We start from the raw sequence: 13,422 nt of genomic DNA on the forward strand, positions 1-13,422 counted from the left end.
CTAATAGCTTGGCCCACTAGGTATGGGCTCGTGGTCGTGACCGTAGCATCGCCGTCATTCTAGCTTTGTCTTCCGACACTCGCCATGCATTCGTCGTCACACCTCCATGGTGATGCCCTCGTGGTCAATCAATCGTCGTCATTCTAGCTTCGTGATCTCACTCTCATTGTGCTGCCGTGGTCACTCTTTCTACTGACCCAGAGGTCCAAGTTGTCTAAATAGCTTGAGCCAGTATAGGTATGTGCTCGTGGTCGTGATGCTGTCGTCGTAGTTGCATCGTCTTCATTGCAGCTTTGTCATCTGACCCTCGTTATGCAGTCATCATCACACTGTCGTTTTGTAACTGTCATCACTTCAGCAACTTAATCTCATTGTCCTCATGCAGTCATTCTATCGACGTCAATCTTCCTTCGTTATTGTATTTGATCATGCTGTAGTCGTTAAATCATGATTATACCACCGTTGCCATGCTGTCATGGACCGTCACCATAACGCCTGCATTGTCAGACCCTCGTCCTAATGTCGTCGTGGTCGTGCCATCACTGTCACTCCAGCTTCGTCATCCGACTCTCATCATGCCACCGTCATCACACAGGTTTCGTGATAAAGTCATCGTCACACCATTGTCATTAAACACTCACCGTCATTCGATTGTCCTGCTGTCGTTGTCATGCTGTCGTTGTAACTGCATCGTCCTCATACTGTCGTCATCTCATCGTCAACCTGTCTCCGTCATCGCGAAGACACGAAAAACGTTTTTTTATTTTTTTTTTTACAAACGTTTGTTAGATTTGTAATTCAGCACGCAAGGGTATTAATGCTGAGAAGCTCTGAAGTACTCTCTAGAATTCGTCAACTCTTTTCTGAACACCACTTGCTGTGTCTTTTTTTGTTTTGAAACTTTCTTCTTCTTTTGGGGGTTTTACGTGCCGAAACCAGTTCTGTTTATGAGGCACGCCGTAGCGGAGGGCTCCGGATTAATTCTGACCACCTGGGGTTCGGTAACGTGCACTACAACGCAAGCACACGGGCGTTTTTGCATTTCGCCTCCATCGTAATGCGGCCGCCGCGACCGAGATTCGATCCTGCGATCTCGTGCTCAGCAGCGCAACGCCTTAGCTGACTGAGCCACCACGGCGGGTCAGTGTGGAACTTTAATCAAATATGCAAGCCTCAATGCAACGGTAGAATCAAAGCGTACTTCTTTCGCTTATGTGGCCCAAATAAATAATTCTCGTTAGGACTACTGCGTTATGCTTGAAAAAAAAAAAAGAAAGCGTCGAGCGAGGCATTAAGTTTTATTCTGTAGCCACTTTCCATAGAAAAACTCCAAATTCGCTCAAAACCATGAGTGAATGCTTGTACTTACGCAAGATATACTGCAGATATGGTTGTGCATCTTTCATTGCAAGCGGTTGTAGCAGTAAACGTAAAAAAAGAGACAGCGAGATTATTAGATGTTCTAATGAGTTTAGGAAGCACAAGGTAACATAATTTATAGCACCGAGCTCGTTGAAGTAGCACGCGGAGTTCCCTACGACACATCATTAATGCTCCTTCACTGGTGTTGGATATTCTACGACTGCTATTGCATAAATTTTTAAAACTACTGAAAGCGTAGAATGTCCTAAGTGAGTTATCAAAAATTCTGTATTCCACGGGAAGTTCAGTAAGTAAAAAAAATGTGATCTTTGTAAGACGGCCACCAAGTTTCTGGCGCCGTTGAAGCAAAAAGCGTGTTACAACCGCTGTTGCAAGTTGCGCAAAAGCTTAACAAATTGGTTCCAAGATTCTGAGTTTCACGTTGGTGCTGTAAGAATGTATACTTATATGGAAGTTTTATTTTTAACTCCCCATCCTGCAAGCGTGCCATGCTTTTGGGTATGTCGCTAACATTACCTCGGGCGCTTCTATCTAAATGCGCGGGAACCGAGCAGTCGTTTAACTCGGTAACCACTGCATCGATTACGGTGAAGTCAGTACGATTAGTAAAACCTTCCCAACTATAGCTGAGGTCAGCTGCTCTATCAATATTAAAGACTTCTCATTCGTGACAGCTATACCATCTAAAACAGGACAGCAACCTTCCTGGATATGGTACAAAAACTGAGGTCGTTACATCCGCCACGGTAGAGCAGTGGCTATGGCGTTTCGCTTGAAAGCTCGAGGCAGCGAGTTCAATCTCGGCCTCGGCGGTCGCATTCCGATGGCGGCAGAAAGCAAAAACAATCATGCACCGTGTAATAAATGCAGGCTCAAGAACCACACGTGGTCAAAGTTAATCCGGAGTCCTCCACTACGTTGTTCCTAATCTCCGGATTGGGATTTTGACCCATAAAAACCCGGAATATGATTTTTTTAAATCATCACGAGACGCAAGCCTTGCCGCCTCCACTTGTCTTCGTCCTCAGGCGAAAGAGTATCCGGGTTTCGCGCTTATAAAACACTTTCTAATCATATGCGGTTTGCACGGACTGGCTTTCCGGTAATCGTCACTGCGAACGACATTGGAGCTATAGAGTCGCGTGTACTTGATTGCGATAGCAGCACATCTTATTTCCTGGCGTATCCGCTCAATGCGGCGTGCCGCAGTTTTTACATGTAGCGCATCAGCCCTCATGCGACGCGCGAAATGTGTTATCGCCTGTTTTAAGCAAGCGTGTCCTTGTTTTTGCTGTTTTATTGCATCCTTTATGCCGATCCGCTACATGTTAAGTTCATTCCACTGAAGCTCTGGCTATAACTGGACCATTTGTGCAAATATTTTTCCCCTACTGAAACGGAACGGCGTACCCCATAAGATCACGAGATATATTGGATGGCGTATCAAATATTTGAACTTTTTACGTTTAAATTCATGCGACAACAAATGTGTGTAACTAAGCCCCAGTGAAATAGCCCCTGTTATCCAGAACCGTATTCCACACACCTGCACCTACTATCTGGAACATTCTTCCGCGCACCCGTAACTGGAACCAAGTTTCATTATGTGAAACAATGATTGACTAACGCGTGAACGCATTAGTGTATCGTCCATGTTCCCATACACACCATGCACTAGAAAGGCGATGCGATGCACTACTGTGGCACTCACGTAAACGCGCCTTAAGGTGCTGACACTCGACAAACAACTCTTGCGAGTGACATTATTTTTCGAGTACCGGTCTCGTCTTTCACATCTAGGCGAGTCGCTCGTCGCCACTCACTGTTCGAACTCGGGTCTGTGATGGCAGGCTGAGGCGCCATCTTCTTCGACGATTACATCAGTGAGCAGGAGCAGGTAGGCGTTGAGCAACAGAGAGGCGGCCGCCGTTGCACCAACGGTGATCCGCGCACGGCATCTTGTACCCAGCTGAAGCCTCCAAAGGGGGCACTGGACGGCGAAGCAGCGCTCCGCAGTGAAGGTCACAGTGAGCCACACGGACCAGAAGCTGAACGCCGATGACAGGTAGAGGATTCCCTGGCACATACCGCGCTTGTTCAGTATCTGCGCACAACGGATAAACATGGGATCACGGTAAATGCGAAGACGTAATTACTATTTCCATTAAAAAAAGTCCCAAGGAGTTAGGCTACGTTCACACCGAAAGCGCAGCGCCCAAGCGGACAAGCGGATTTTCTAAACGGCCAGGCGACAAGTGCGCGCGGCTGTTCAGACAGGCCGGGTTGTCTGGCTGCCCGCGCCGCGGGGGAGGCGGAGCATCTCGCAATTACATGGACGTGCCGCCACCTCGCACTAACCAGTCACGCCCAAATCCTGCGCAATCTTCTTCTATAGTTCTTTCTTATAGTCGGCTTCCTGGTACCTTGGGTTACATTTGTCGTACAGGACCGGGTACTGCTTGATGGTGTCCATCAACAGTTCACACAGAGAACACAGCCGGTTCACACATGGGGGAACGCCACTTGCATTCTTTCGGCCGGATGTTTACATTCGTTCACCAGAGTTTCCGCCGTCTCGCGTTCTGATTGGCTGCGGCCAAAGCGGCCAACTTTTCCGCGCGGCAAAAATCGGTCCGTGCGCGATGCAGCCAAGCGGCCGCGGATTTCCCGCAAAGAGGAAAATCCGCGGCCCCTTGACCCTTTTCGCTGCGATCCGGTGGGCGCTGCCATGTTTGATCACGTGGTGACGCGTCCATTGCTTGCCTCAACTGCCTCCGTTGCCTCCTTGTTTACAATGGAAGTGTATGACGCCGGCGCGGCTTAGAAAATTAAACCTCTGTTTTCGGAGGTATCGTTAACCTTCAAACAAAGGGCTTCATCCCCAGAACGTCGGCAAGAGTGAGTACCACTCGTTAAACAATGACAAAGGGAGTAGCGCTGCTTCCTGTCATAGTAAGTTTCGGGCCTAGTCGACGGCGACTAGGTCGACGACACAAAGCTTTGATCACAGCTTCAGAGAACATGCAAAAGCGCTTTCGGAGCTGATAAAGCAAAGTCCAAACGGCGCAAGCAGCGTATATGGTGCTTGTTCTAAAAGCGGGGCTAAATATGTATTCCAAGCTATCCAAACATTCCGCTCATGAATTCAGTGAGGATTAGTGTGTTTTGCTCTTTGTTCTTTATTCGGCAAATATTTTGAAGCAGTGGCTTGTCAGTTTCTGACTCAGTGAAGTTCCTCGGTGCTGCCAATATCTGATTATTTTCTGCCTAATCGCTCGCGGGTGTGCTCAGTTCCGATAGATTTGTTCTTGCTGCGCACAAGGCTTGAAACGTAACTGTTTCGTACATTGTAATGCCTTGTAGCAAATATATATCACAGCTAGTAACTCGCTTACTCTTGTGGACCGTCACGAAACATTCAGCTTCGACCATTCGTGCGCCATCGCTGTAGTCCGTCATTTATAGTGCGTATACAGTGCGCATGTATTCAAGTGTGCGCCCATTCACTTATTCTTGATACGTTGGCGATAGAGTGGGCGTAAGTTTTACTGCCATTTGAGACAGATGTGTATAGATAAGGTGCGCGAAACTTACTATGACAGGAAGCGGCGCTACTCCCTTTGTCATTGTTTAACGAGTGGTACTCACTCTTGCCGAAGTTCTGGGGATGAAGCCCTTTGTTTGAAGGTTAACGATACAAGGCTGGCGGATGAGCAAATTTCTGTATCCTCGAGGAAAGCCGTACATCCCGAAGTGCCGGTAACACGTTCGGACAGTTGCAGCAGTGGTCCGCGAACTTGGTCACACAGATTCATTCTATTCCTTAACATGCCAGCCAACTACTGCACACGTCTTCAATCCACATGATTCAATCTAGCATGATTGGAGCAAAGTGTGTTTCTGAAAACTCACTTGCAATTCCGACAGCTGACCGCACAGAAGCCAGGTAGAAGCGGTAATGGTTTCGTATTCGTGCCTGGTCGCTGAGGAGGACGTATGGCACCCGCCGTGTGCGCCATCTCGTTTCTCTAAAACAAACTGCTCCGTGAAAAGGGTCCACACTGCTCGTTAAAACACCCCCCCCCCCTCCCCTTCCCGCTATCTCTCCCCAGAAAGCGTCGCGCCGCCGCTACACCGCCGTCTCTCTCCTTGGCTCGGCCCACCTGTCGCTCGGTGCGCACTCTCCCTCCCTCATCCTCGCCACTCTCCGACCGCCTGTGGCTGGCGCACGCATCGCAAAACTGATCAACGCTCGGCACGGTTCGACCTCGGCCCTAAACAGCTCCGCTGCTAAAATTACCAGCCCTTCCCCTGTCGAGAAAATGGGGGTAAACGAAGCTTGCGGGAAGACGACGCTGTCGCAGGCTGGTCCGCTTCGTTTGCCCTAAATTCACGGTGGGCGGCTCTTCGCTGATGTTTGGCCTCAACATCGCGCTTCCACAACTCGGGGTCCGCGGCTCTTCGCTGACGTTTCGCCTTGGCGTCGGAAGCCCTCACGCTAGAATCGGCACGTTTTCAACGAGCCCTTTCCTGAGCGAGTTCGCGGCGCCGTTGCTGAAACACACCACTCATGCATGCACCCCGTACAGATGGTAGAACCGCGGAGCTGAAAAGTGCGGCCCCGGTAAGAGCCACACGTTATTCCTTTCTTCCTTTCTCTCCACACAATCTGTGGCGCATACCCGCATGCGGGTATGCGCCACAAGTGATTTTATTATCGTTAATCGTGACGCAACTGACGAGCATGTGATGTTATTGATGTCATGACCTAACAATCATGTTAGTCATTCATTCGTACGCTACGACGCCAATTTTGACGTATACCAAGTGAACGAGGCGCCAGTTTTCGACAGGCTTTCGATAGGGTTTTAGCGTGACACCACCACCACCGACACTTGGGAGGCAATACTTGTTTCGCTAGAAAAACTACCATAGGCGCTAAGCGTGTCGAATTGGCGCAGTATTGTTCTGAGCCCTATGGAGCATATGATTGTATTTTTTTCTATCCGCCAAGCTGGGTAATTAACAAAGATTGCTAAATAACTTTTTAAGTAACCCAAGCGAAAAATCTTCAATACAAAAAGTTGTAGCGCTTGTTCAGAAACAAAGGATTTAGTCTATGCTAACTGCCTTGTTAAATTATTTCCAGCCTTTCTTTAAAATGCGTCAAATTTTAAAAATACCACGTGACTGCAGGCAAACGCGCCACGCCATTAGTGCCCTCAAATGTAAGTTCAACGAATTAGCAAAGGCTGCTCCGCGCACAGAGGTCGATTGAACAGCCAGTCGGTGACTGCGATTGACGTTAAGTGAAAAAGACGCGTACCGTATTAAGAAAACATTTCTTCGACGAAAGATCGCCCGCCACGTGGAAATGCGATACTGGAGATGAGGCCGCATTTGACGCAGGCACTATTTCTTTTCTTTTCGGACCAATGAAGAAACACGACCGAAGGATGAGGGTGACAGTGTGATGTTGAACGGAGATAAAAACCATGATCGCAGTCCCCGACAACATACAGCAGCCACGCCATATCCACGAGGGCAGGGAAATAAATTTTTGCTTGAATAAAAATGTCACAGTTTTGCCCTAAGGGCGAAGCAATGAATGCGATAGCAACACAGCAATGTCATACGAAGTAAGGTGAGCGGCTTTGGTAGCAATATGAATTGTAGTAAACATGAGCTGACTAAGTAAGCAGGTGTGCTGCGGCGTAAGTAGACCGACATGAAGAGAGACTCGATGACCACGAGAAGGCGCGTGTGAAACGGTGGTGTTGATGAAAAGCGCTTCCCGTGGGCAGCGCGTGCGAAGGGACACACCTGTAGCGCTGCACTGCCGATCCGGGCAGCATTGCATGTGTAGCGTGCGTTGGAAAATGTGGCCCGACTATTACGAACTGAATGAACAAGCGTGGTGTGAGCGTGCACAAACAAACGTGAAAAGATCACACTGAAGGACTGCAGACAACGACTGTCAAAACGCTGGCAGCAAGCGCATATATACGCCGCAGCGGCGAAGGTACGTGCGGTCTTTCGCTTCAACGGAAACTGAGCGGCGAATGCACGGCGCAGAAAGGTCAGAGCCGTGGGGAGATAAGAGACCGTGCGGGCGAGACGAGCGCGGTTGTTGGCAGAGGAGAAGTGCGCCCCCCCCCCCCCCCCGCTCCCTCCGGCGCTGGCTTCCGGCTTCCTTGCTTGCGCGTGGGAGATTGAGTGCGTTCGCTCTGCGTGATAGCGCGCGTCCCCGCACGCTTCCGCTCGGGCATACGGCGCGCGGCGAAGATTTTATCTATAGGGAACCTCACGGCGACGGCGACGACGACGGCGACGCCGACGGCAGAAATCCGGTTGAAGTGTCCATATAATTGCTATCGCAATAACAAGTGGTGATGGACATTTAGTGCGAGCCGACACGCGATATATGGGAAGCGCGTGCATAAGATACGCCGCGCGCTCCCGCCCGGACGGCTGTATCTTCAAAGCCACCTGCGGCGGGGGCAGAGTCCTTCCTCCCTGCGCTGTGTTCTCGCGGCTTAGTTCGCGTTGATGCGAGCGGCGGAACGAAGGTGAATTCGCTCGCTGCCACCGCCGCGCTTACTCTCTACAGCGTTTTGACAGCGAGCAGTTTGGGGAGTTGGTATGCCATGACTTTTAAGCTTGCAGCGCAGCTCAGAACGAGGAAAAAGGAAGGTAGAAGGGGTAATGAAGGGGTAGCGCTCACCCTGTTCTCCGGTCCTTTTCATTACCCCTTCTACCTTCCTTTTTGCTCGTTCTGAGCTGTGCTGCAAGCTTCAAAGTTTTCACAGCGAGTTTCCGCGGTCATCGAGCGAGATGCGTTCATGTTGGCTTGTGCGCGCGTGACACCATGCTTGTTGATTTAGTTAGTACGCCTATGTTTACAGTTAATACGGCCGATAAAACCACTTTCCTTACTTCGTGTAGCTGTCCACTAATTTGCTATCGCAACCAATGCTTCGCCTATTGGGCAGAAACTGCAACTTTCTTTGTGATGAAGAAAACGTGCAGCTAGCACTATTTTCTTCACAGAGCACCACATTCACAAGGGCAATGTTCAAACCTACATGAGCTTTGCTCGCTTGCGAGCATACTTTACTTGCGCAGTCAAGGCACGTTCTCGCTGCTGGAACCACGTATTAAAAAGCACTCGCGTCACCAAATAAAATATTGATGAGACGGCCCGTATATGCCTCAGAATGCAAACGGCATCCAACACGCACAAGAGTGTCGCAAAAAGCACCAAGACTGCCGCAAAACACTCATGTATACACACCGCCAAAACACGTGAACAGCCGCGGACCGTGCTTCGCCGCCCTGTCCACGCCGTGCTGACCGAACAAAGAGCGACAGAACCGCCGCGAAATGCGAGAATCGGTGACGGCTTCAAGCAGTCACAGAAGTTCGAAAACTGAACCTAGTCTAGTAACTTTGATCGAACCAATAAGCAGGCACGTTACCACTGTCTATTCGATACAATGTAAGAGTGGTGTTTGTATATGGAGGACTGCCCATATCCTGTTCTTTTTTCCGCTTTGTTTAACTGAGTGCTTTTGTAATTCGGCTAGTTAACGGAATGCCTTAAGCGGAAGCTTTAGCTCGGGGGTTCCTATCTAAATGCATGGGAAAGGAGAAATCGTTTTTCTCGTCAACCACTGCACCAAATTTGATGAGGTTTGTTGCAGTTAGAAGAAAATGTTGTAATCTAGTGACTGTTGCGAATTTTTGATTTAGGTCGTCAGTGTATTTATAAAGATCGCTAAAAATTGCAAACGTTCGGAAAACGAAACTAGCATGCTTACAACTCTGTAACTCAGCCATGATACATGATATCACAGTTCTGTAAATTGCACTTTATTGTAAATCGAAAGCAGACAAAACGGATATATATTCTCGTGGCTCTAAAAAAAAGCGACTAATATGTGTGTAGAGCTTTTGCAAAACCCTTTTAAACAATGTAACAAATCCACGTAAGATATAAGGTGACATATCAAATTTTCTGCTTTGGATGATCTAATATATGAAATTTACAGAACTGTGATATCCGTTCTGGGTGCAGAGGCACGAATTTTGTAAACATCGTGCTTCTATTAAAAAAAAATTTAAAACATTCAGACCCTCAATCGAAATGCCACTTCCAACGGTCACTAGAACTTAACTTTCTCTCTCAAATGTAACACATTTCATTAAAATCGTTCCATTCATTATCTCAGCAAGCGTTTCTGGGTTTTTCATGTATTTGAATAGGCGGGCATCGGAGTTGTGCCCAAGCTAAAGCTTCCTCTTAAGCCGTACCAATATAACGCTTACGGAGGTAAACGGAGAGCTCTGGAAACTTCATTAGTGCGGGTTCGCTGAGCCCCAGGCAAGCTACACGTGCGGCTCGAAGCTACATTTGCTGCTGGACCGTGTTATACCCAACTGCTCCTGTTTGGGAAACCCCGGAAGTTGTTAATGAGTGTATTATAATCAATTCGGATGGCTTCTTCCGGCATCTTCTGAGTATGCGCGACTAAATTAGGCTTAAGCGTACTCATCCTTAGCCGTACACATGCTCGCCTGGTTAATTGTACCGAACGTCGCAATGATGCGGTCGCTGTTATTTTCCATTAAGACACAGTAATTACTTCGTGATCCTCGCGCAACCACTTCGGCACACGCACTCTGATTTAGATAATCTTGTGCCGTGTCAGGAATGTTTTCCGTTTATGTTAGCTTCGAAACATACAAATACGCCATCAACGAGGTTCCATCAACGAGGCTAAGCGTGTTGCACTACAACTCAGGCAAACGACCGCGTGGAGATCTAACAATTTTTATCGCACCGGGCTTGTAGCTAAAATTGGATTCTGTCATATTCAGTGTAACCGTTAAGAAAATTTTATCTTCTAGTACTCTGAAAATAGTCGACGTGGGCGCGGTATCCGCAGAAAGCATCGGTGGCAGCCTGATAAAAACAGCGCTGGTGGTTGGTTGCGCATTGGAGATAAAGAGAGCTGACGTCACGGTGCGAGGTGCGGAGTTCGATGGAGAAGGGCAGTTTCCTACTAGCACTCTTGAAAACGATATTCATTGCAGTGAGCAGTGACGTGGTCCTTTGGGCGCAGATGCGGCCGTAATGACGTTGACGCCTGTAAACGTCACTGATGTCTGTCAAAGAGGCCCAAGAGCCTCGATGTGAGAACTCCGAAAGAGCAAAACGAGAACTGCAGCACCGCTATAAATGCGAGATCATTATTTGGCTGCCCCTAAGCCTACTCGGTTTCTAGCCGCTAAGCGATGCTACGGCCTCATAGACAATGCGTCGCAATGCTGTGTGAACTGTAAGCATTCCGCTGGTGTCGTAGCATGTGTCTGTGCTCCACTGTGATTTCCGTGAAGATAATAACAATATTAATGACTAGGATGTTGATATGAGATCCTTGAGCCTATGTTGAGGATTTATTGCCACCGGTAAAGATGATGACGATGCTCATGATGGTGACGATAACGACGATAATACCCGTAATGATGACAATGATATTGATGAGGATAATAATGACGGTCATTTTAATGATTATGAGCATTCAAACTCTCGTAAATGATAATGGGTACTGCATAAAATTTTAGTGGATATTGGTTGCCTCGGGAGGTGATAAAACCTATCGCATTGCAGACCGGTATGCAAAAGTGCATTTTAGTCATTTATGGCCGCTGTAATATGCTATTTATCGTGGCACATATAAGTCGTAGTGAATTGAGACAGAAGTCTGCCGGAAGTTTTGCCGTATAGTTAGCAGAGTTTCGTGGTTTCTATGGAATAGTTTATTTTTTTATTGACTGTCGCGCTTTATCAGCTGAACCATAAGACGGTACATATTAAACAGTAACGGCTCCGTTTTAACCACTGGATTCCGAACTACTGCCCGAATCTTACTACACCTGAGAATTTGCGTTTCGCCGTTTCGAAATGCGGCTACGGTGGCCAGTAATTGAATCCAGGACCTCGTTCGCCACCATAAGATTCATTTAACTTTTGATTGAATTCACTTTTAAAGGACTGTTTGCCTCTTTTTCTGAGACAATGCACACAACGGGTGGATAAACTTATAGGCTTAGTACGACTAGGCTCGAAAGTGTTTAACTCATCAGAAACGCAGCCACTCGCGACTATATAAAATCGCATGTCTTCATGCCGTACCTGAGGGACAGCAAAGTGAGATTGTTGACAGGTTCAGCCCAACGACGCCATTGATTACGTCTTCTCACGGATCGGCTACCTTTGTGTCGACACGAGTAGCGAAGATGGATGAGTTTACGAGTGTACTGCATAACGCTATCGCGTTGAAAACAGGCAGCAAGTTCGTGCGTCCACGTACTTTCACTCCTTGCTTGTCGAGCCAGACGAAGGCCATGAGGAAAAGGTAGCCGAAGTCTGAGAGCGCCAGGGTCCCCAGGTAAAAGCTTGACGCCCGGACTTTGAGTCGCGTGAACAGGAACGTGACGAAGGACAGCCCGTTTCCAATCAAGCCCAGCCCAATGAGCATCGGGATGAAAAATGTGTACAGGTATCCGAGCACAGTGACCGCTCTCTGGAAGTTCTCGGAGAATTCCTCCTCCAACTCTTCCGGCCACCCTTCGTCGTGACGTAAGGTGACGTCACCATCGCTGGCGTTGAACTCCGTGACATACGACGGCGTAGCAATCAGAACCATTCCGTAAGGCTCGTTTGTCATGCGGTAATTCTTGACTCGGCCACTTGTGACGTCGAGGCGCGTGGCGTGCTTGCCACTTTGCACTCCTCAGGGACCGGAACTGCATGCAAAGAAAACGTACAGAAAGCGCTGAGTCACCATTGCTGGTCTCACTGCGTGTGTTAAAGGCACCCATCAGATAAATGTTGAATCAATTTATACTGCTAAAGCAGAAACAGTTTTTGAGGACAATGGTATAGTCCAGTGCTATTAGCGCATCTACACACACCACGGGGTCTTTATCTAAAAAATATTGTTCTTAATTTCATTCTTAATGAGCGACCTCATGGCGATAGCGACGACGGCAGAAATGCGCCTGTAGTGTCCACATATGTAATTGCTATCGCAATAATATTATATAGAAAAGTGGATGTTGTACGCATGCAGCATAGACATGTGTTATATAGACACAGTGCATCATATGTGTATGTGAGATATGTACAGTATGTTTTATGCGTACGAGACCTGTCTGAAAAGTATCGGACCAAGCTCCCAGAAGAACAGAAGCGTTGCCTGGTGTTTTCTTCGTTCAAATAGTTCGCTCCCACTTCCACAGATCGAGATCCACGCTCCTCCCACTTCTAGAAACAGTCCTGGAGCCCCTCCTCCAGGAAGCGATGCTAAGGCTGCTGTCGCGTTGCACATGATGCCATTTCAGGTTCAAATGCACGTTCCTTCCAGATGCCTTTCGATTTCTGCAGACAATGAAAAGTCGCGCGAGCAACGCGCAGTGACGGCCGTAAGTCCGAGACGCGCGAAAAGAAACTATCATCATCATGAGTAGTAAGATGAAGAGTTCGCGCGCACTTCCAGAAAATGGTGTGCTACGATCGGCCAGCTTCGCTGTTTCAAGCGTTGCGCGGCCGAGTGCAAGGTTAAGCGTTTTTTTGTTTTCTTTTTATCACGATCACATCCTTACAGAAGGACTCCCATAGCACGGTTCACTCTCCTCAGAAGTGTGGCCTTCCCTGGAGCGTTCGTGCCCTATTTTAATCTGCTTCATGACCATACCATCATCTGCAAAGGCTGTGCGGATCTTTAGAAGTGCTTCTGCTCGCCTATCACCAAATTTTGAGCACAAACTTATGCAGTTTCGTTGCTAAATTCGCTCCGTCGCTTTTGCTCAATGAAACTCGCGGTGATATGAGACAACCGTACTGAATCCAACGGCTCCTGCCCATCAACACACGCCAACTGCAGGCTAAAAACAACTTGGACCCTCATCCCGTATCGCAAAGTCTGGCGAACCGGCCCCCCGCACTGCAGTGCTGTCAAAACTAAATAAGAC

The 13,422-nt window shown here is 48.2% G+C and overlaps 1 protein-coding gene across 1 annotated transcript in view; it reads right to left on the reverse strand.

The window, feature by feature from the left end:
• LOC119463878 (uncharacterized) overlaps positions 1-12,095 on the reverse strand; it is a 57,494-nt gene extending 45,399 nt beyond the window's left edge. Inside the window, exons 1-2 of the mRNA XM_037724699.1 lie at positions 11,760-12,095; positions 3,207-3,487 (exon numbers count right to left, since the gene is read on the reverse strand). Of these exons, the coding sequence (XP_037580627.1) occupies positions 3,207-3,487; positions 11,760-12,095 (617 nt within the window). The remainder of the gene's footprint in view (positions 1-3,206; positions 3,488-11,759) is intronic.
• Positions 12,096-13,422: the final 1,327 nt, after the last annotated feature.

The sequence above is a fragment of the Dermacentor silvarum genome, chromosome 9, assembly GCF_013339745.2.
Source record: "Dermacentor silvarum isolate Dsil-2018 chromosome 9, BIME_Dsil_1.4, whole genome shotgun sequence".
Lineage (NCBI taxonomy): Eukaryota > Metazoa > Arthropoda > Arachnida > Ixodida > Ixodidae > Dermacentor > Dermacentor silvarum.